This window comes from Megascapheus bottae, chromosome 2 (assembly GCF_031878675.1).
Source record: "Megascapheus bottae isolate mThoBot1 chromosome 2, mThoBot2.hap1, whole genome shotgun sequence".
Taxonomy (NCBI): Eukaryota; Metazoa; Chordata; class Mammalia; order Rodentia; family Geomyidae; genus Megascapheus; species Megascapheus bottae.
In genome coordinates this window covers 51,819,853-51,844,808 of record NC_143510.1, presented here as the reverse complement: position 1 = coordinate 51,844,808, position 24,956 = coordinate 51,819,853, and the positions used below count along the sequence as shown (strand labels likewise).

Here is a 24,956-nt window from a genome sequence, read left to right as displayed (position 1 = left end):
TGTCCCTGAGCTTTTCAGCTCAAGGCTACCACCCTACCCCTTGAGCCACAGCACCACTTACAGTTTTCTAGAGATTAATTGGAAATAAGAGCCTCACAGACTTTTATGATCCTCAGATCTCAGCCTCCTGAGTAGCTAGGATTACAGGTATGAGCCACCCAGCAAGCCTGGCTCTTCTTTTTGTTGTTGCTGTTGTTGTTTGCTGGTTCTGTACTTTGAACTCAGGGCCTGGGCGTTGTATCTGAGCTTCTATTGCTCAAGGCTAGCACTCTACCATGTAAACCACAGCATCACTTTCAAGTTTTTTCTGTGATTAATTGGAGATAAGTGTCTCATGGACTTTCTTGCCCTGGCTGTATTTAAACAGTGATCCTCAGATCTCAGCCTCTTAAATAATTGGGATTAAAGGTGAAAACCACCAGTGCCCAGCTCACCCTTAGACATTCTAATGTCACAGATTTCCATACCTCAGTGACTTTACTCGATAACCATTTGTCATTGCTCGTGACAGATACTTCTAATGACAGAAACAGGGAACTCCCATATCTTTATGAATCCATGGATCATAAACTAGGCTAAAATAGACTCTACTGGGCTATATCAGTTCAGCTTGGAAAAGTCCTCTTTTTCCAGCAAGCTCTGCTTAACATGCTCACCTGAGAATCATACATATACCAGTGTGTGTGAGGGGGAAGAATGCATGATATCTGACTCTTGCACTCTGGGAATTGCAGCAACTCTTTTGTCAATGACTAAATGTCCTCTTTGCAAAAGAAAGCAAGCCACATGTCTAGAGTGGATTCGAGGACTGAGGATAGACATCAACTTGCAGGACAAGCTACAGTGCAAAGGGCATGGTCATGTTTCTAACCAGCTACCGTATGATCCATGCAGTGCGATCTAATCATTAATCACCTGACACATGATCTAATTACTAATCACCTGGCAAGGAGGCTCTAAATTGGAGAAATGTATCCTCTCTTAGTAAATGAAGCCAGAAGTCTATAATAGGATCTCGACAGAGTTCATTTCTCCTGAGAAGTTCCAAGGGGAAAAAATATCTCCTCTCTTTCACCAATCTTCTTGTGCCACTGCCAATCCTTGGTGTTGTTGGCTTATAGGTGTATCACTCCAAATTTGCTTCCATCTTCATGTAGCTGTCCGCATTGTGAGTAGTGGTGTCTCTGTATCTTCATATTACTCACTATTTTATTTTATTTTTACTGGTCCTGGGGCTTGAATTCAGGGCCTGGTTGTTGCCCCTGAACTTCTTTGTACTCAAGGCTAATGCTGTACCACTTGAGCCACAGTGCCACCTTCAGCTTTTTCTAAGTTGTTTATTTGAGATAAAAGCCTCATGGACTTCCCTGCCTGGGCTGGCTTCAAACCATGATCCTTAGATCTCATCCTCCTGAGTATCTTACCATTTGGAATACCATCACAAGGCTATCACTCATTTTATATAAGAACATTAGTCATTGTCCTTAACACCCTTTCTAATCAAATAGCATGTCATTTTATACTGATTAGCAGTCCTCTACTGTGTGTTTTGCTATATCAAGCAGAAAACATGCTTCCTTTTCAGCTAAACACTTTTTGGCAAGTTTGGAATACATTTTTTCCCAGCCCATTTTTCAACTATTTTATGTTAATTATTAATGTTACTTAATCTCATAATTTTAGACTTTCCTCTTTTATAAATGACCCAAGTGATTTTCAAGTGGTTTCCATCCTGATCAAGGTAGTGAAGGCCAGAATTGGGAAACATAACAGTTTTACTATCACAAAATTAATTTCATGTCCTCAAGAAAGAAAGCAAATCCGACTTACATGAAAATAAAAGTATGGTAATAATATTTCATTCCACATCTAAAGACCCTCTGAAAAGTTACTTATGCCTTCTCTCTGATGTTCCAGGACACACACACACACACACACACACACACACACACACACACACACGGATCAGGGAGAGAAATGTTATTGCTTAATTTATGAGGAAAAGGTCTCCTACCTTTACCTATCATGATGGTGTGTGTGTGTGTGTGTATGTGTGTGTGTGTATTTAGTTTAAATTACATTTCCTTAACTTAGACTCTCAATTCACTTTTCATAACCGTACTCTATTAGTCATATTTGCTAAACTTAAGAACAATATGTATATCTTAATGTCTGATTGTCTATCCATCAAGATTCTTCCCAGAAATTGGCTCTTTCTGAATTACACAGGGAAATAAATATCTTATGGAACTACTACTGAGTGAACAGAGCAGAAAATTGACAGGGAAATGGGAGGGTTAGCCAGTCTCCCCCCCCATAGTGCACCATCCAGATCTGTGCTCTAGGGTCTGTTGTACCACTGCCAGTGCCACAGTGTGGGTTTGGCCATCACTGACATCACAGTGCCCACCTCTGGTCCTGAACCCTGGGCAACACTGGCATTGTGTGAATCCCCACTGCCCCATTTCCTTGCATGCTTTGCCACAATTTGAGATCTGAATATTTGAGCTTATGCTACAGGTCTGGGTCTAAAGTTCTGTACTATTTCCTACATGGCTAAACTACCAATGGTCGGGAGGTTGGGTTGAGCACTTTCTGACTTCTGATTGGCTACCACCAGTTGAGGAGAATTTGTACCTAGGCAGGCAACTAAGTCTCCTATTTGCCTCTTCAAGACAAGAGTTCAAACTTCCCATTGTTTCAAGTGGGTGGCCATATTCGAACCTTCCAAATTTTAGTCTTACCACTTGAGCCTTCCTTTTCCACCAGGCCCTTAAAGAACACACTGGCATGGTCCCTCCAGGATAAATAAAACTAGGGGACCAGGAGCCACCGTTCTTGCTTTGTTTTCACACTCTGAGTTCTGCTGTCCTGAATTCATTGAAAAACACTCCACACAAAGGGATCAAAACCCATCCAGCTTCTTCAGGAGATTCCTAGCAAAGGTCCGCTTGACTGCTCCTTTCATGTCTTTGTTCCTCAGGCTGTAGATAACACGGTTTAACATAGGCGTGATGACAGTGTAGGACAGAGACAGTAGCTTCTTGCTCTCAGAAGAGTAGTTGGATTTGAGTCTTAAATAGGTCAGGCTGGCTGTGGCATAGAAGAGAGACACCACAATGAGATGGAATGAATAAGTAGAAAACACCTTCTGGCGACCAGTGGCAAAGGGCATCTTCAGAATGGTTATTATGATCCGGGTATAAGAAACCAAAATAAGGGAAAAGGGAAACATGATAAACAACAGCATGGATGCAAGGGCTTGCAACTCATACATGGTGGTATCCTCCGTGACCAATTTCAAGACAGGAGGGCCTTCACAGAAAAAATGGTCGATGGCGTTTGGCCCACAGAAAGGAAGGGCCATCATCCAAGCTGTCTGCAGCATAGAAACAGGGACTCCAGATACCCATGAGCCTGCGGCCATCCACAAGCAGAGGGGCCTGCTCATGATGACTGGATAGCGGAGAGGGTTGCTGAGGGCCACAAAGCGGTCATAAGCCATCATAGAGAGAAGAAGCATTGCGAGCTGCCGAAGAAGAAGAAGTACATCTAGGTACCACAGCCCACAAAAGAGATGACTTTTCTTGGTGATACTAGATCCGCCAGCATCTTTGGCTGAGCTTCACTCAGTGTTGTCTCACTCAAAGTCAGACCACTCAGGTAGAGCTAATATTCTACCACTGGAGCCACAACTCCAGTCCATCGTTTTGTTAGTTAATTGAAGATGAGTCTCACAGACGTTTCTGCCTAAGCTGGATTCAATCCATCATCCCGTAGGCCTCAAACTAGTGAGTAGTGAGGATTACAAGCAAAGGACATTCTCGCTCATCTTTACACAATTAAAAATTTTAAGTTAAAAAGTTTTTTAAGTTAAAAACGTTTTTAAGTTAAAAAACATTTTTCTTTTTTAATGGTAAAAGCATCAAAAAAACATTTCTCTATAATAATGATCTTTTAAAATAATTAGATAAGCCAGAATAAGCTGAATAATTGACATATTTTACACCTTAATGGGTTTTGTTATTGTTTTATTTTACTATGAAAAATTCTAAACAATATTGGGAAAATGCTTATGAATAGTACCAACTATTTAACTAACATTATTAATGTCATAAAGTATATTTTCTTTTACTATATTTTAATGCTTAGAATTTTTAATCCTTGGAATTAATCCTTGGAGTTAATTTATTTTCAAGAATCCTCTGCTAGGAGAGTCCTACATGTGTACTATTACAAATGAGGGAAATCATTGTTGTTCTTAATATACTATGCTATTTCTCTTCTCTTTTTATGCCTTTTAGGTAATCCCATATTGTTATTGTATCTGATTTTGTTACCTGGTATATTGTATATATGTTTATTTGAAATAGGAAAGGGAAGCGGGGAAAACAAGATGATTGGGAGGGGTGGGTGAGGGAAATGGGGACAAAAAACATGAGAAGGGGTATCAATTTGTGAGAAATAATGCACCTACTATTTGTCAAATGTAATAGTAACCACTGTATACATTAGCCCGACAATAAAAAAAACAAAATTTTAAAAAATTCACATTGCATTTTGAAGTGTAATGACCAAAAAAAACTCTGAAAGTAACATCCTTCCCTTCATCACAAGTAGATTTGTTAGAAATCCAAATCTTTTAAATACCTATAAACTTACAAGAGCCCCAAAGCAGCACAGTAGGAATGATGTAGGATAAAGTTTAATGAACTGAGGCCGGGAGTTTGGCATAGTGGTGGAGTGCTTGCCTAGCACGCACTCTCAGTACTACATACATAGAAAAAAGCTGGAAATGGTGCTGTGGCTCAAGTATAGAGCTCTAGCATTGAGAAAAGTCCAAGGACAGTGTTCCAGCCCTGAGCTCAACCCCCACGACTGGCAAAACAAAACAAAACAAAAGTCTAATGAACTATGTTGAGAGGGGAAAAAATTCCTTGAAAAGGATTCAGGAGTTCAAGGTCAACTAAGCAGGGTCAGGAGCTTGAATGAATAACCAGACAAGGAGGATTTTTGTGACTGACTTCCTCGCCCCACTCCCAGCAAGAGCTGCATTCTTATCCATGGAGCTCTTGTTCTCTCCTTCTTTATTTCAGACTAGCTCTGCACTGACCGAAGAATCAGCAGTGGTCTCCCCTGAGCCAGGTATCAAGCAAACAAGCCAATGCTGATTCTCTCACAGATCCACCCTGTACTACATGACTATGTTCCCAAATCAATACCTACATGCAAGTCATACTGTGTCTTTAAGATGCTGTACAAAGCACAACTCAGGAGTTTCTCTGTACTACGCTCCAAAAGGATAGCTTGAGTGCCCAATAGGTGTGAGCAGAAATGCACAGAACATATGTGGGAGTAGCTATTAAGGGAGTGTCAGGTGATGATAGAACTTGAACTTGGATCACATTGAATTTACTGATGTGTGTCTGCTAAGCAGGGTTCTGCTTTCAATGTCACAATGCTTGAAGATAAGACAGAAGGGAACAGTTGGGTTAATCTGCTGTCTCAACCATGGGTCAAACTTGCCCTCCTGTGAATGAGCTGGAATGTTCCATCTCCATCGGTTGACCCAGAAGCATAGGTTTAAAATGGTTTAGGGGGATTGGAAGGAAAAAGTGGATTTCTCACATAAAAGTCAGTCACCCACATTGGGACAGTCCGTAAGACAAACTTTCATCAATATTCTTGGAAATAGATTTGTGACAGGAGTTCAGGCATCCCTGAAAATCTCCCTGAACTCTTCCACAAATTCTACCATGGGAACAGTGGTCAACCAATTGAGAAAGTAAATGGAGTGAGAATAATTTTGCTACTCAGTAATCAAATCATAATGGAGAGCAAAGGCAAACAACAAATAAGAGTACTGTCCTTAGAAAGAAAAAACTGTTCCAGCGTCAAAACACATTTACTTATTACCATGAAACCAGTTTTCTAAAGTCATGGGCACAGGGTGCAAGAAGAGGAAAATGAAAGGTTGAGAGATCAAACGATGCTACTGTTTATGTAGAGATGGTTTTTCTTCTGCAGCCAATTGCCAATGGAACAAATGAGGGATGTGTTGCTTCCAAAATCCAAATAGGCCCACGAGGCAGGATACTTCTTGATGCAATAGTTTTATAAACACTATTTTTAGAGGTGGATGCAGCTCTGTTACTTCCACTTGAACTTTCACTGGGTTTGAAGGCCTAGTATTAGTTGGACCTCAGTTTAAACTTTTCCACCTGACTTCCCTAGGTCCCTACTAGAAAGCCACGCAAGTTTTGGATTTCCTCAACCTAATGACAATTCAGTGTCAGTGTCTAGTAGACCACAAAGGCCTGCTTCTTTCAGTATTTCCTATTTTTTTTTCCAGTCCTGGGCTTGAGCTCAGGGCTTGAGCACTGTCCTTGGACTTTCTCAAGGCTAGCACTCTACCACTTGAGCCTCAGCACCACTTCCAGCTTTTTTTTTTTTGCTATGTATGTGGGGTACCAAGGAATTGAACCCGGGTCTTCGTGCATGCTAGGCAAGCACTCTATCACTAGGCCAAACTCCCGGCCCCTATTTCCATGTTTTTTAAACAATGAAAGTTGCCCTGGTAAATGATTTAAGTTCCTCTAGGGAAGAGTGCAAGAAAGATTAACAGTATACATTATAATAGACTGAGGTCCTCACTTCCCCTTTATCCAGGGGTTCTGAGTTTACAAGCTGACTCGGTTACTAGAACTCCTAACCCCCAAACTTGGCTCTCACTTTGAATGCTTGCCTATATTAAGGGGGAGGAAGTGTGTGTGTGTGTGTGTGTGTGTGTGTGTGTGTGTGTGCCTATAAAATGAATTCAAGTTTTGGTGGCCATAGCAGTATTACAGACAAAGCAAAAACCAGGAAATATGCCTATGCCTAAGAACATTTAGCTGTGTACCTGTTAGGGGACCTGGAGGATAGCTTTTCCCTTGGGAAAAGAGTGCCAGGGCCCTTGAGATCGGCTTGTTTTCATTTTCAGCATGGTATTTTCTGTAAGGATTCTAATTCCTCAATTTCCTGGTATAACTCAAGCATGGGAGTTGGTTAAAGTTCAAGCTAGATTTTATTCATTTGACCTAAAGATGTGTGTGTGTGTGTGTGTGTGTGTGTGTGTGTGTGTGTGTGTGTGTGTGCTGATACTGGGCTTTGAACTCAGGGACTGGGCGCTATACCTGAGCTGCTTTGGGCAATGCAAGCATTCTGCCACTTGAACCACAGCTTCACTTCCAGCTACCCTCCGCCCAGCGGTTAATTATAGATTAGAGTTTCCTGGGGTTTCCTGCCCAGGCTAACTTCAAGGCTTGGTCCTCAGATCTCCACCAGTGTCCAGCTTGTAATGTTTAATGACTCAAACATCCCTAGTTATGGCAAGCATCTACACAGTTCAGTGAGTAGTATAGTTTATGGTGGGTATCAACTAAAAACTTAGTCAACTGGAATGTCACTGATGTAACTAACAACAATGGCTTATCATGGCAGTATCAGTTAAAAATTTCATGCCTAGCATGCATGAAGATCAGGGTTCGATTCCTCAGTACCACATACATAGAAAAAAGCTGGAAGTCGTGCTGTGGCTCAAGTGGCAGAGTACTATCCTTGAGAAAAGTCTAAGGACAGTGCCCAGGCACTGAGTTCAAGTGGCATTACTGGCAAAAAAAAAATACTCTAAAACGACTTTGCACTCAGAACATTCATTGCTGTTTGGGGTTTTTTTTTGACATAATCATCTTGCTGCTACCATAATGACACCATACAGTGGATGAAATCCTTATGGTCTATCATCATGCCATCATTTTGGAATTAAAGGAAGTCTGGACGATCAACAGAAAACATATATCTACCTGGTGGCTCTAGGTGTGATCTCCTACTCCTATTACCGAAGGAAATACATTAAGGTTGTGAACAGGAGATTGGTTTTGATTTCATTGGCTCCTGGTTGTCTAATTTCTTACTCATTCTATTCAAATCAAAGTGAGTACAAAATGAAAGCCTGTAGATAAATGGCTGGAAATAGTGTCACTTTGAAGAAGGAAGTCAAGTTTAGAGACTCAGAAGATGGTGCTTGTATTTGTGTTTTACATGACATGTTAATTACCTAAAGCATCTTCCTATGGAATTAGAATATCTATAAAATAAAAAAGTTATAATAGAAAGTGAAAGAGATTGTGCTTGATGAATTTCTGCGAAAAGTGAGCAAGGTGAGCAATTCAAATGAAGCAAGAGTTCACATCCACTTTATTCGGCTTGCCATGTTAGAAGGACTTAGCAGGGGAATCCAAGTGTCTGGGTTCTCAGCTCTGAGCACAGAGTCTAGGCCAGCTGGGTTGCTTGGATTTGATGGATGCCTAGGTTAGATTAAGTCACCATCTGCCTTCTCTGTTGTCCTCATAGGTATCTGTCTCTGAGCCCAGGGAGAGTGTAAACCAGTCTCTCTGCGTTACATTCACATTTGTGGCCTTTTTCTCTCTGGCAGAGTTCCAATGGGTCCTTTTCGCTGTGTTCTCGGCTGTCTACTTATTCACAGCGGGAGGAAACCTCGTCCTCGGTCTCATCTGGGCCTCCCCTGCCTTGCACAAGCCCAAGTACCTCTTTCTGGTGAGCCTCTCCCTTCTGGAGAGGTGAAGATGTACATCTGGGCTACACAGCAGCCATGGCTTACCACTGCTTCGTCGCCATTTGTTCCCCTTTGCATTACATCATTCTGTGCAATTCAGCCTGGACACCATCCTGAGAATCCCCTGGGCAGCCGGCAGATGCCAGGCTTTCTCCACCTGTTCTATCGTGGTCGTTTCTCTGCTCTGTGGCATGGCCCTGTTCACCTACCTGCCACCCAAGAGCACTCACACGCCAGACACCGACAAGGCCACTGCGCCCATGTACACGGTGGTCACACCGGCTCTGAATCCTGTGATCAAGGAGGACGTGAAGGAAGCCTTGCTGAGGAGGACACACCAGAGTCCCATTAGATAAGGGGCCCAATCCAGTACCAGGGGCAGAAACTCACTGCCTCTCAGTGCCCTCATTCAAGGTTTGGTGACCACCCTGTTGCTGGAGAAGTCTTTACAGACACCAGACAACAGGTGGATTCGATCTACATAGCTCAGGGTGAGCAGGCAAAGAGCTGCAGGGTAGTAGGATCGTTCAGCTGTCGAGTCTGTGCTCCTTACAGAACAACTCCTGTGTCACCAGACCATTTGATGACATCGATCCAGATGCATTGTATTCATAAACTGCTTTGCATAAATTATAACTCCCTAGTACAGCTCCACAAAGATGATAAAGTAATAATAATAATAATAATAATAATAACTTTAAAAAATTGATCTTTTAGCCAGGTGTCAGTGGCTCAGGCCTGTCATTTTACCTGCTTAGGAGGCTGAGATCTGAGGATTATGGTTCAAAGCCAGCACAGGCAGGAACATTCATGACACTCATATCTCCAATTAATCACCATAAATAAAAGTCAAAAGTGGAGCTGTGCGTCCAGAGGTAAAGCACCAGCCTTGAGCAAAAAATGCTAAGGGACAGTACCTAGGCCCTGAGTTCAAGCCCCAGGACTGCCACACAAAAATAATCTTTTGTAAATACCATCCTGAAGCTCTTTGTCCTCAAGATCCAGGTAGCCATGTAGACCCCTGTTATGAGAATTCACTGCTTAATATTAGTGAAAGCTAACTGGAGTCTGCTACTGACAGTAACAGACTTATAGAAATGTCCTCAGGGACAGTGAGTAGGATTTTGGCAGCTGGAAAGTATCTGTATTTGGAACACAGAAATAGCAGGAAAGGTCATAGAGTTACTAGACAAGATATTGTCATCATAAGCTAGAAGTTTACTATGAAGAAGTGTTTGTAGGCTTGTATTTGAATTATCAAAAGAGGAAAACTTGTAGGTATTCATTGGTTTTTAATACAGAATAGGAATGTTTACATTAAATAGTTTATGTCTCATATTCTGAATTGAAGGCAAGTAGAATGCCAATTCTCAAAGTCCAGAACTAGAGCTGAACTTCACACAAACTCTTTTTTTTTGCAGGTCCTGGGCTTGAGCTCAGGGCCTGAGCACTGGTCTTGGGCTTTCTCAAGGATAGAGCTCTGCCTCTTGAGCCACAGCACCACTTCCGGCTTTTTACTATATACATGGTACTAAGGAATTGAACCTGGGTCTTCATGCAAGCTAGGCAAGCACTCTACCACTAGGTCAAATTCCCTCCCTCACACAAACTTTTTTTTTTAGTTTTGAAGTAAAAAATATTTCAATATATTCAGAAAAATGAGTATCATACAAATTCATACAACCCTGAACTACACAAAACACTTTAACACATCCTTATAAAGAAGCAACCTGTAGTTAGAAACTTACCACTACTCTAGCAGTTAAAATTTCCTATTCATCCCTCTAAGTATAGTGATTTTTAGATCGTCATTAAATACTCACTGGTGCAGAAACTCATATCCAAGGTCTCCAATACCCCACCGCTTCTCTTCCTTCCATGAACACCATTCTGTTCTACCCTTACAACTGTAAGATGAATGATTGGAGTAATGATAGGAGCTAATCACACAAACTTTTTATAGGAGAAAAATATAATTATGTCCTCATATTAGTTCCTTTCTATGGTTCAACTTTTTCTTGGAGCAGCAATTTTTTTCAAAAAGCTCTAAAACTACTATTTTTTCTGGTCAGCCTTAAAAAATACAAATGTCAGGCCAGGAGTTTGGCCTAGGGGTAGAGTGCTTGCCTGTCATGCACAAAGACCCAGGTTCGATTCCTTGGTACCACATGCATAGAAAAAGCCAGAAGTGGTGATGTGGCTCAAATGGTAGAGCTCTAGCCTTGAAAAAGCCCAAGGACAGTGCTCAGGCCCTGAGTTCAAGCCCCAGGACCAGCAAAAAAAAGAAATAAAAATGTCACATTTAAAAATGATCAATGGGCAAGCCAGGAGCTGGTAGCTCACACCTGTAATCCCGGCTACTCAAGAGGCTGAGGCAAGCATTCTACCACTAGGCCAAATTCCCAGTCCCTATACAACCATCTTAACCCCCAAATAAACTAATTTTAATTTTTACTAAATCACATGAATGAAAAAAAATGAGGAAGGTAAAAAAATTAAGAAAGAAACAAATGTGGATGATACCTGCATTAATTTTTTTTACTCCATCTCTACTCTTTTTGAAATGTAATCACTTTAGTTTCTTCTGTCAGATGTCTTCATAGGACTGAAACATTCAATGATTATTTTATGCATTTTATGAATTAAAATAAATTTCAGTAACTCTATTGTTGAACTAAATAAATCTAGTACATGTGTATTACAATTAAGGTTCACATATAATGGCATAACTAATTCAGAGTTGTTAATTTGTTTAGGAAAATGAGAAAGAGAATTCTTTAAATAATTTTTTATTGTGATTAATAGAAGGGTTACATTATATTCACCAGATAGAAGGTGCATAACTTCACAAACATTGATATCCGAGAAAGAGAATTTTTTATGCTGGTATCAGGACTTGAACTCAGGGCTTGAGGGCTGTCTCAGTTTTGTTTTGTTTTTTTTTCACTCAACTCTGGTTTTCTATCACTTGAGTCACAACTCTACTTTCAACTTTCTGCTGGTAGTTGGTGATAAAGGTCTTATTGATTTTCCTACCCAGGTTATCTACAAACAAAATCCTCAGATTTCAGCCTCCTGAATAGCAAGGCTTATAATGTGAACCACTGATGCCTAGCTTATCTATATTTAATTTTACTTTGAGGCGATCTATTTAAAAATCTTATTTTTACCTTCCAGAGAAAGAACATGCTGCAAAACTAAGCTTCCTAACAGACTGAACTAGTCTAGTATCTAAACATTATTCTAAACATATTTTTTTCTTTTTCCTGTACTGGGAATCTCAAGGTCTTTTCATGTTAGGCATACACAATACTCGTACCTTGGACTCTTGATTATGAGTTAATTTTTGAAATTCTAAAACAATACAGGATGCTCAAAGCCTTTTCATTTTCTGTGAACAATTACAAGTCCCTAAGAGCAGCTTACAAATACCTGTTAATAATTATTAACTGATCTACCAAGATCAGTTAATCTGGTGACAATAATAATAATAATAATATTGATAACTCAGAATAAAATTTGAAACACTTGCAAAATTTTACCACATTAAATCTTTAAATATTATTTAACAACTATCAGATAAATACATTAAAATATAGAAAATAACGACATTAACTGTTTATATCATGGTTAGTTACAGAGTCTCAGGCAGTTTGATGCATTTGAGGATCAGATGAGTGACATGCATATGAAAAGCTCTCCAGCAGTGCCATCTGGTGTACAGAACTCATAATGCTTGCATCAGAATGTAAGTCAAGCCTACACACTTTAAATAAATCTGACAGGTTGTGTTTTTTAGCTCTCAAAATAATGTACTGAGTTTAATTTTGTTACCAAAAGTACTATAATAGAAGTTTTTAAAATATACTCAAATACCATCATTTGTTTGATTCATTCCATTTTATGTGTCTACCAAATGTAGCATATGACATATATGATTGGTATTTCTGTTGTCTAACTCTATTATGACCCTGTAGCCTATTTGCATGCACCTATCTGCAATAAGTCACAAGATACTTGAACTTCTGCCATAGTCACAAATGATTTCCATAATATTTATGGGAAAAAGCCCATGGATTTTGGTCATCATCCTAGGATGGAGATGGCACTGTATAAATACTTTTTAGGAAATGAATGAATGAGTATTGTGTTAAATTCTAAATGCCTGGTAATACAGCAGAGTAAGTTTACAGGATTGGCAATAATGCCATTTTTGGTAATGATATACAAGGTTTGAGGAGAGTTAACTATTACACAAGATGATTCCATTCATTGTCTTTGCACACTTATAGGAGTCACAGAAGAATTGGACATATTCTCAAGGACACAAACAATAGGCCTTGAAGTGAGGGAAAGAAGCCATGAGAAAGTACCTTTCTGCTTAAAATGGGGAAAACTTTTCTAACAGGCACAGCTTTTTGAAAATGAGATAATTGCCTTCCAAAGCATGAGATTCACCATTAATGAAATGATTCAAGTATTTCCTGATTGACTATTGATTTAGAAAGCATATATGTAGGATTACTTTGCACTGATACATGAGAGCATTTAAGACATATTTATAGCATAAAAGAGTGTGGTTTTTGCATCAGATGGATTAAATACTACCAGAGAGGTTCTAAAACATAAATTTCACTTTTCCCCTTCTACCTTTAGTCTTTTCACTGTATCTTAGGGAAAAATATTATTTCTAACATTTGTGTGTATTCTTTAAATTTATGCATGATATAGCATAGACAACTCAAGGCTCTTTAAAATAATTTATATATCATATAAATTAATTTTTTTCATTTAGCTAAATATGACATTAAGAGTATCTACTTTGGAGAGTATATTTAAGATGCAAAGCACTATTTCTTTCTGAAAATAAAAACTCACCTTATCTATATGTGATTTGAGATTCTGAGAAATACCAAAGTGGGAATTTGAAATATAAATTAAGTATTGACTATTCAGAATAGTTTCAACCAGAAAAATGCTTTCTTGTAAGAAAGCAGTGATTAGGGTGGGAGTGTGGCCTAGTAGTAGAGTGCTTGCCTAGCATGCATGAAGACCCAGGTTCGATTCCTCCGTACCACATACATAGAAAAGGCTGGAAGTAGTGCTGTGGCTCAAGTGGTAGAGCACTAGCCTTGAGGAAAGCCCAAGGACAATGTTCAGGCCCTGAGTTCAAGCCCCAGGACTGGCAAAAGAAAAAAAAAGAAAACATTGATTAAAGTAGCACCTGTTTTCCTTTTCATTGATTCTGGAGGAAAGCTCTACTGTGTTATTTTTGGTGGATTACAGTGGACCAACATATGTAGCAATTTACTCTCTAGTACTTCAATCAGGGAAGGAGTTCCTACTAATTATCTTCCCAGTGTGGTAAGAGGAAAGATTTAAAGTTGATTGAGAATAAGAGATGGTTTTGAAAAACTTCAAACCATACACTGTATTTTGATAGCCATCTTATGCATGATCAGTTGTAATTAAGTTGATTTTAATGCTTTTTTAAAATTGTATTTTATTGTCAGGGTGTTGTATGGAGGGGTTAGAGTTAACTCATGAGGTAGTGGGTACATTACTTCTGGAACATTGATACCCCTTCCCATGTTTTTCTCCCATTTTCCTCCCCCCTCCCAATCATCTTTTCCTCTTTCTTTCCCCAATTGACATCGAGGCAAAGGAATATTAATGGTAAAGTGATTTTATTACTGTGGTGTGGCTGCTCCGGTTAAAGTATGAGCTGCGGATAGTGTTAGGTACAACCTGGTCCCTAAACTCTCAAACAGAACTACTCTAATCAACTAACAATAGCTTTGAGTGTGCATGCATGCAGTGTAACTATACAGCTGAGATTGCCTAAAGGGGCTGCTAATGAAATATATTACCTTGATAATATATTAGTGAATATTGTAGTGAACTAAGCATGATTACTGGGATAAGTAAGGAATAGAATGCTTGCATGAATAACTAATGTAGTTATGTTTTATCTTGCCACTCCAAGTAAACATTTTAAAAGAAAAAATAGAATTAAAGATGTCAAGGAATTGGGTAAAATATCATTTTACATGATTGCACTAGAAGTAAGACAAATATAGTTCAAATATAGAAATTATTTTAGAAAACAAGCTTTTATGTTTTTCCTTTTATGCTAGATTATGCTTGTTCAACCTAATAAGTATAACATTTCTACTGAAGGAATTATATATGCATACCAACTCTAACTTCCAAGGATTATAGAATTCTCAGCGGTATAAACTAAATGATATAAACTACTCCTTCAAGTAGTTTAAGAGAAAAACATTATTAAGAGCAGATGTAATCCATGGAAGGAATCAAAATAGTGCTTGTACTTATATGAAAATCACTTTAAAACATGATTTTTCTGGAATTAAAATCTCCAATACTGACATCTGCCCAAGGGATTCTTATGCCAGCATGTGTATGTATGCAATTCAGTTGTGAAAACTTAAAACATTTACCTCTGACTCCGGAGTTGTTGACATTTAATGCTCTTGTTAAAGCTATTCCAAGCTTGAAATGCCTTATAATCATCTATCCAGGGATTTCTCAGGAATGTTTCTAATTTTATTCCTTTCTAAATCCAATTGTTAATAAGACCCAGTGAGACTGATTAAAACAGTAAGGCATTTTTCATGGACTTTATTGAAGATAGCTCACCACAGAATATAAAAGTTTCATTTCACCCTTTGGGAATTCCCGTAGTTGCCCTAATGCAACTTGTAACTAATTATGGCAAAGCCAGATCAATTTGGAAGTGAGGTAAAGAGGTGAGGAAATCAGCTTTCCTCCTCCCCAGTTGCAGTGGGGACCGGTAGGGTCTCATCTTGCAGTACCCTCAAGGAAAGAAGCTTGTCTCTCAGGGCTCTCTAACTAACACAGTTAACTCTGGACATGAAGTATTCATTTGAACCTCCAGTGAAAATCACACCATTCAGAAACCATAAAGCAGTACTGGCTCAAAACAGCCTTGAGGATGGCTTCATCATTAGTGGGAAATGTGTAAATATTCTCGATGGACAAGGATAATTAATGACAGTTATAGTGCCTTGTAAGTTTGTGTTTTAAGTCTAGGATTGGCTGCATTGAAGATGCAAAGTTCTATTGGTTAACCAGAAAATATCCCAGACACACGATAAATGAAAAAAATAGTTTTTTCTCTTTTCCAAGAATGAAGATAAGACTCTCTTAAGTTAATAAGAAAATGTTCACTTCATTTTTATAAATTCTCAGAAGACAAAGCAGTCAGTAAGAAATATTTCTTCTTTTATCAAACTACATGCAAGGTGTTGTAAACGAAGCATAAAATCCATAGCAAGGGGATTAGAATTATAGTGATGAATTTTACCCACAAGAAGTCTGAATGGGTAGAGTGTCTGCCTAGTAAGCATGGGGTTCAAACCCCAGTACCACCACCCCCCAAAAAAGAGTCTGGATATGGGCTAATAAGTACTTCATGTTTTGTGAATAGCATGTAATTTTATGTATACCCCTCCAGACTTTACCTGACAATATCTGCTGTAGAGAGAAATGCAAAGAAGTGTAAAGATGAAGAATAAAACCGTGGTTCCACAATATAGCCATTTCATGTGGTTTTTGCAGTGAGCATAAGTTTAAGAACTAAAAAACCATCACTTTGTGAGTAGTGATCACCAATAAATTATAAAATGGCCCTTAATAAATTTTATATTACAGTGAAACATGACCTCTTGCAGTTCTTATGCCCCACCCTACAGGAAGAGAACACAAATGAGTACAGGAAATATGCTAATTTTTGCTTATGTTATTGGTCAAAAGCAGCCTATGCAGTAAGTTCATCATTTAGATTTCCTTTGCTGAGAATCAACTTGAAGGAGTGATTTGTTCTGGCTCATGATTTCAGAACTGGTCTCATAGTTCCATGGTCTCTGGGACTCCCGGAAGACAGAGCAGCATGGTAGCCAGTGTGGGAGTAAAGCTGCTCACCTCATGGCAGCCAGGAAGCAGAGAAAGGAGAGAGATAAAGGAAGGGGCCATGAACAAAATACCCCATTTGCAAAGGCTAGCCTCAAGTGACCAGCTTCCTCCGGTGAGGTCTCACATCCAAAAGATTCTGCCAGTAGCTCATAGGAAGCCATCAATAGATTTAATCATAATCTCAGAGCCCTTACTTGATTGCAGTTGGAGCCAAGCTTTCAACGTCAGAGCTTTGGGAGATATTTCAAAAGTCAACACATGACAAAGGTCAAAAGTTGTATGAGACAATGTCACCTATGGTTTATTGTCGTAATTCTAACTGCTTGGGAGGCTAAGAAATTGAAGATCGTGATTCAAAGCAAGCCCAAGTAGAAAAGTTCATGAGATTTCTCAACCCCACAACTAGGCAAAGTGACTTGTTCCTCTCATCCCTAGTGCATATGTCAGGATTGAGACGATTTTACCATGCTAGGCCAGGCAGGAAAAAACCAATAGCATTTTGTCCCGTGGAGGGGAAGTGGGATGCAAGGACATATGTCTGTGATTCCAGGAAACAAACAGTAGGTAGCCTAGAGTGGATGGATGAAGCTGATCGTGGCTCAGACAAGTGGGCAGGAAGCAAAATCCTATCCTAAACATAAAAATTGAGAAGTAAGGCTGGAATTTGCAGCTCAGCAGTATTGCAAAATATGAAGTCCTGCATTCAAACTCCAGCACTGTCAAAACAAAACAAAACAAAAGACATACACATCTTCAATTGGCCTGGGGGTTTACACCCATAACCTACAACCTCTACATTGTTTATTGGAACTATGTAACTACATAGATATATGAAGACTGTGTATCTATACACTTAACACGTACACACACCTATATATACACCCTTAAATGGTAATTTTATTCATGTATATGAATAAAAATTATACATGAATATATATTGTATATATACATCAAATTATATATAATAAAATGTATATATGTATATAAATCTTATTCACTTATTAGAAAGAATAAGTAATTTTCAGGAAAATAGATGGACCTGGAAAACAAACAAACATCATATTGACTGAAATAAGCCAGGCTTATAATGACAAAGAGAACATTTGCTCTTAGATATGGATGTTAGACGACAATGGTAAGAATCAATGAAGACACATAAAGGGCCACCTTCATATGTTCAGGCTCAAATCAACTAAAGTGTGGTCTACATAGGAGCAACATTTTAGTGCAACAGACAGGGAATCATTTTTAGCAGACAGTTTAAGAGCAGAACAACCAGAAGGCTGAAACACGTCATGTCTGAGTGGAGTGGGTATTAAGAAGGAGACAGATGAATGACGAGGAATAGTGTAATAACAAAAATACTCAGTGCACAGATATAACTAGGAAATATGATGAGATAATGGAGTTAAGTTATATGGGGAGGAGAATGAGGAGAGGGGCGACTCTGATGCATTGTGCACATACATGGACATGTTATATTGAAACCCTTTTGTGCAATTATCTGAAGACAATAAAAAAGTAAAAAATGACAGAAACATTTTAAGGATTAAAAACGATTAGCAGTTGGAAATAAACAGACCAAAGAATGCATAAAACATATGTAAAGGAATATATTAATAGACTTATTTAATATAATAGTCCATTAATTTCCTCACATTATAAATTTAATAATTTAATGTATTTCTTCAAACTCCCCTATTTAGAAACTAACAGAGTATGAAAAACACCTAGACAAGGCCATTGCATTGCCAAATCTGTCTCATAAGAACCTATCAGAGGCATAAAGGTCTTCTAAGGAATGTCTTGGTTGGTAAACTGTGGTTGTTGTGGTTCTTGTTATTATTAATTATTAGTCATTTTCAGTTCTTAGAACACTTAGCAGCTACCCATCATCATTTTCAGCTCCAGGGTGGGCAGGCCTGTGATTCTAGAATACCTCACACACAGCTTGCAGGAGACAGACTAAGCAAAGGGATTCCGTCCTTTAAATATCCCAGATCCATTGTCTAACACTTGAAAGCTTCTGGTCACAGACTGGCAGACAAGGCTTGGCCACTGTTCTTGTACCTTCCCTAATGGTTGCAAGCCTCTTTAGTCTAAAGGTAGTAGTCTGTCTATCATATATCCTTACAGTGGAGCATTATTCAATTTACAGAAGTCACATACAGACACAGAAGAAAATACATGAGACATAAAGGCATATGTCTTATCTGGAAAGTCTGCATACTTTATGATCCCAAATATCTGACTGTTGAGAGACAAGTGTGGGGTCAGATTGACCTTGGACCTGCACTGCTGATTAGAACTAAGTACACAAGGAGAAATCTGTTATCATGATGACTTTGGGCTATGTCAATCGCTTCTTGTTTAACTTTTCTGAGACTTGATAGCTGTTTTGTATGAATGTAACCCCTGGCAGTATCTTGGTTTTAAGAAAAGTATTTAAGATTGGAACTAAAATTAAATGGAGCCACAGTCTTAAGCTCACAGCCTTAGGCTGCAGTCTTAAGCTTACAACCTTAGGCTTCAGTCTTGGACTGCTGACTTAGGCTGTCCAGACCCCATCTGTTTCTTGTCTATTTCTTTTCTAGTCCTCACCCCCTAAATCAGGAACCCCGACTTGTTGCCGGCTGGCCACAGCATCTGACAATCTGAAAAAGAGACAAAGTGTGAAAACAATCAAATGAGCTGTCTCCAGGGGCTAAAGGAAAGGAAGTGTGAATAGAAAAAGCACAGACGATTTGAGCACAATGAATCACTTGGTGTATTACTTGAAGAATGGGCCCACTGCATGGAATTATGTATTTGTTTAGAGCTATAGAGTTTATACCACCAAAAGTGGATCCTAACATAAGCTATGGACTTTGGCTGATAAGGGTGTGCCAGTGTGGGCTTTTTAGTTTTAGTGGATGATAATGGAGAGGAGGTGTGCATTACAGTGGCATAAGGAGTAGATGGGAAATTCCTGGGCCTTCGTTTTGATTTTGCTGTGAATCTAATGCTACTGGAAAGAAAACATTGCTGGGCACTGGTGGCTCATGCCTACTTAGGAGGCTGAGATCTGAAGATCAAGGTTTTGAAGCCAGATAGGGAAGAATCTCCAATTAACCAGTAAAAATCTGAAATGCTGGCTCAAGTGGTAGAGAACTGGCCATGGTGACCGCACCTGGGCCCTGTGTTCAAGCTCCAGGGTATACACACACACACACACACACACACACACACACACACACACACACACACTTCCTTTAAGGGACACATGTGTTCCAAAGAGTGCATACACTAGGTAGAGGGAGAAAAAGTGATTCCATAGAAGAGACAGCTGGATGCTCTCTCAGCTAGGGATGAAGGTTATGTTGTTATAATGTGTGTCCTTGATAATGGCATTTCACACAGTGATCTTGCCCTCACATAACCAATTACGCCAGCCTCATCTTGAAAAAAATTATGAAACCCAAGATAGAGAGGCATTCTGTAATACCTGAGTATTATTTCCCCAAACTGTGAAGGTCATAAAGAAAAGGAAAAGCTGAGAGACGCTCAGAGTCTAGAGAAGACTGGGGAAGCATGGAAATAGAATGGAATGTGATTTTCAAGAAGGACTGTTGGAACAGAAAAAGAAAAACAGAAAGGAAAAAAGTACTGAGATCTATAGAAGTATGGACTCTCATTTATTTAGAAAGTATTCCATTTATAATCTCCAGGAACTTGCTTGTTCTCCTATGATTGTTTAGATTCATGTTGATTAGGTACTATTTCTTTGTCTCATAATATTATTTTGGATAAATAGACCATTTTTTGTTGATGAAAAAATGACCATTTTTCGTTATCCTATTGATAAATGTTTGGTTTATTTATGAAGTTTAAAATGCACCAGCCATGCTTTTATGGACATTCTAATGCATATCTCCTCCATTACATGTGCAGAGTCAGCTTCCAGTTATCTCTCTGGAAGATGAATTGCTGAACAAGGTGATGCAGAAAGGTCACAGTGCAGAAGATGGTAACACTTAGATTGTTTTTACCTATTCACAAATGCAGTTTAAAGTCCACCTGTAAACCACTTTTTATAAACTTTTTAATAAAAATAAATAATATACAACAAATACATAAACATATAAGTGTATAATACATAAATCTTACATTACATATTATATATTATACATAAACATAACAATGTATAAATACTAAATAATTATAAATAATTATTTTGTCAGTCATGGAGTTTGAACTTGGGGGCTCGATGCTGCTGCCCCTGAGCTCTTTTTGCTCAAGGCTAGTGTTCTACCACCTTGAGCCAAAACCCCACTTCTGATTTTCTGGTGATTAATTGAAGTTAAGAGTTTCTCGGCCTTTCCTGACCAGACTAACTTTGAATCACAATCCTCAAACATCAGTCTCCTGAGTTGCTAGGATTATAGGCATGAACCACCAATGCCAAGCCCATTTTATTTATTTTTCATTATTACCCGAGAAGTTCTTTTTGTATATTCTTTTCTTAGTGAATTTCAGTATTGCAAACATGTCCATCTATAACATATGCATAAACATTTTATACTGATATGTAAATAAAAAGATATGATTTCACAGAAGCCTGTGCATGGGAATAAGATGTTTCTACTACACACAGGAAACAGTTTCTCCTCAAGGAAGTATCACCCCTCTGAGTTGTCTATGGAGACCAATTCCTGTTAGCTCGTGGCATGTTTCAAACTTTTAATTATTTTCTAGTAGAGCTACATAACATGGAAAATTTCATGTCATTTCAACTTCTGTTCCTCAGATTACTACTGCTATTAAAATTGCCGGTACATCTTACTGTTTGTTCTTTCATGAAGTATTTGTTCATGATTTTCCTGTTTTCAATGGGGTGGCTATACTTTGCTTCAAAATTTATAAACATTCTATATATAATCTTATTGGTTGAATGTACTGTGAACTTTTTCTTTCTTCTTTTATTTTATATTTTTAAAAAATCAAATGCTGTTTCTACAGCTATAGAGATAATGTTCTAAAAAATCTTTTAATCAACTTTCAATTATATTTAAAACTTACAAAAACTTACATAATTCATTAAAATAAAAACAGAAAGTAGTGTAAATAACATTCATAATGTGAATTTAGAAAAACAAAGCAAATCTAGAAATCTTAGGAAAATAAAACAGTTACATGAATAAGAAAATAAATATGAAAGTAATATATTAATCTATTTCATATGTCTTAATTTTCAATTTTAGTTTCAATTTTGAATATAGTGAAGTAAAACAAGCCAGATGTATTTGATAACTAAATATCATACCCCAAAATATTTTACAAATAGATACATAACTGAGCTAAAACTAAGAGTCTAATCAAGGGAGAGACACTAGATGAAACTGTCAAGTAAAACACTTGGCCAGGTGCCTGTAGTTCATGCATGTAATCCTAGCTACTCAGCAGGCTGAGGTCTGAGGAATGAAGGTCAAAGCCATCTGGGGCAGGAAAAATTGTGGAACTCTTACCTTCAACTAACCATTATAGAGGCAGAAGTGAAGCTGTGTCTCAAGTGTAGATTGCTGGATTTGAGCAAAAATGTTGAGAGCAGCATCCAATTCCTTACTTCCTATCCCAGGACTAGCATGTGCGCACGCAGACACACACACACACACACAGAAACTGTGCCTAACCGCAGACAATGAAAGGATTAAATTATTACAAAATATTTTATGGAATTCTATTCAACAATTGGTAAATCTTGAGAAAGATGAGGATTCTCAAACATTATGAAAATGATATAGGAACATAAAAACTAATTCAATAAACATAGGTAATACTGCTTGTCACAGATTTATTAAGAGCTCCATGAAGAGATAGGTTTACAACAATTATTTCACAGTCACTAATTAATTTTTATGAAATCACTAGTACAAATATGCTTCAAAATATTGTTAGTGCAATATTCTTACCATTACTTTATATAATTATTGAGTGAAAGCAATAAATTACATTACCATAGCTCTATCAATTCTCATTTACAAAGATTGGACAGGGACATACATTTTTACTATCAAAGAACATAAAATATTCAGTAATGTCTCTGGCTCTGTTTTTCTCCTAATAACTGAATGAACATATAGATGTTTTATACATAAATATGCACATGTAGTCTATGATAAATTAATATGTGAGTTAATTCATTAATTTAATAGTGTTATATTTTAGCTACAAATTCAAGGCTATGTAATATGTGGAGATCATCCTATTGTTTTATAGCTAGAAGTATCAAGATCCCTGTGTTAGTTTTCTAAAGGCCTCTATAAGCAGTTAAAATGTAAAACATTTGAGTCACCAAAATATTTAGATACCTTCTTTGGAAGTATTCCACAATAAATTGCGAATATAATTGCTTTCGGTGATTCATCAATCTTAGGGGTGGCTGAAAATCAACGAATGGGAATTTTTCTCAGTAAGATCCTCTTCAAAGCATCTTTCACCTCCCTATTCCGTAGGCTGTAGATGAGAGGGTTCAGCATAGGAATGATGAGCGTGTAGAACACAGCCACGACCTTGCTTTTCTGTGGAGAGGACAGGGCCCCGGGCTGGGCATACATGAAGAAGACCGTGCCGTAGAAGATGCTCACCACTGTGATGTGAGAGCCGCAGGTGGAGAAGGTCTTCCTCCTGCCGTGGGTGGAGGGGATCTTCAGGACAGTGGAGAGGATGTACCCATACGACGCCACGATGACGGTGGTGGTGGAGAGGATGATGAGCGCAGAGAGAACGAACAGCACCACCTCATTCACAAAGGTGTCCACACACGCGATCTTGATCAGGGCTGGCACATCACAGAAGAAGTGGTCCAGCCTGTTTTCCCCACAGAAACGTAAGCTGAAGGTGAAACCTGTCTGTATCATGGAGTTGAGGCACCCACAGATATAGGAGCCTACCACCAAGCGGACACAGACCTGCGGAGACATGCGGACAGTGTACAGAAGAGGGAAGCAAATGGCTGACAGGCGGTCATATGCCATCACAGCCAGGAGGAACCCCTCCGTCCCCACAAAAAGAGCAAAGAAAAAGAACTGGGTTGCACATCCATTGTAAGAGATTTTCTTTTCGTGGGACAAGAAAGTAGCTAGGGTTTTGGGTGCAATGACTGTGGAATAGCAAAGATCTAAGTAGGACAAATTTTGGAGAAAGAAATACATAGGTGTGTGAAGTCTGGAGTCTATTCTAATCACAACTAACATGCTGATATTTCCAACTACAATGATCAGATAAGTAAGTAAGAACAGTAAGAAGAAAAGCATCTGTACTTCCCGAGATGTCCCAAATCCCAGTAGAATGAACTCTGTCAACTCAGAGTAATTCTTCCTCCATTCACTCTTCATAGCAAGGCTCTATCTGAGAAAATAAATGAACTATTTGAGAAGCCAGTGGAAAACTATGGTCAACTAACTCTTCAGTCCTGGAATCCCTATTAAAAAAAATTATGAGTGCAAAAGGAGGTTTTCTTCTCAGCATGTCTGCAAAAATGGTTCTACTTTCTGTGGAATATACAGTGAATTCATAGATGCATTGTCCACATCAACTGCTTTGTGAAAAGGCAAAAAATGAATAAACACATAACCTAAAATTAAGATAAGTAAGAGAAAGAGTGGATAGGGATGAGTGGGTGAGAATGTTGTAAGGTATAACATGAATCAAGATTCACTGTAATTATAAACTGCCTCGATGAATGGCACACACCTTTTACAAATACTTAAAGCTGATAAAAAAAATTCCAGAAAAAGAAAAAATGGGGATGTGAAAGGTCACAGAAATGACTGAGTTTAATAAAATAGTACCTATAAAGTATTATTTGACAATCACAGATTATGCCACCTGCCATGTAATAGTTACTGTAATTATTTATGATTCTGTTTATATGTAAGAACACTACAAATTTATTTACTTTTTGTCGATAAACTTTATTATATTTAACACTAAAAGTAGAGTTTTGGGTCAGTTGGGTTTTGTCCAAGTTTTACATCTTCTCTTTTAAAAGATGCTAAGATAGCTACATGCACTTTCAATGCATTGACAAATCCTCTGTGGTCAAGAATAATATATTATTATCCGTACTATAGATAATATCTGTATTCCATAGGTTTGTTGTGAGAATTTAATGTAACAGCATGAAAAGCAACATTTACAATGACTAACACATGTTAGATACACACAAATTGCTCAAGTAAGTTTATAAGACAAGTAAGCTATAAAACTATTTTAAATTTAGAAATGGAAAGTTGGTGAGTTCTGGTAACCACAAAAGGCTGTTAACATGTCTCTTTGATAACATTCTGTTACATTAAAGACATTAGGGTACATGGGACTAGAGTTTCTTTTTTTTTCTTAA

General features: G+C 38.3%; 1 protein-coding gene and 1 pseudogene across 1 annotated transcript; both read right to left on the bottom strand.

Annotated features, from left to right (window-relative positions):
* Window positions 1–2,905: 2,905 nt before the first annotated feature.
* On the bottom strand, window positions 2,906–5,561 carry Or10a7 (olfactory receptor family 10 subfamily A member 7; annotated as a pseudogene).
* A 17,440-nt stretch (window positions 5,562–23,001) lies between these two features.
* On the bottom strand, window positions 23,002–23,949 carry LOC150066967 (olfactory receptor 9S13-like). Its single transcript, XM_090356521.1, has one exon. It carries the CDS (start codon window positions 23,947–23,949, stop codon window positions 23,002–23,004), a length of 948 nt encoding a protein of 315 aa, XP_090212647.1.
* Window positions 23,950–24,956: the final 1,007 nt, after the last annotated feature.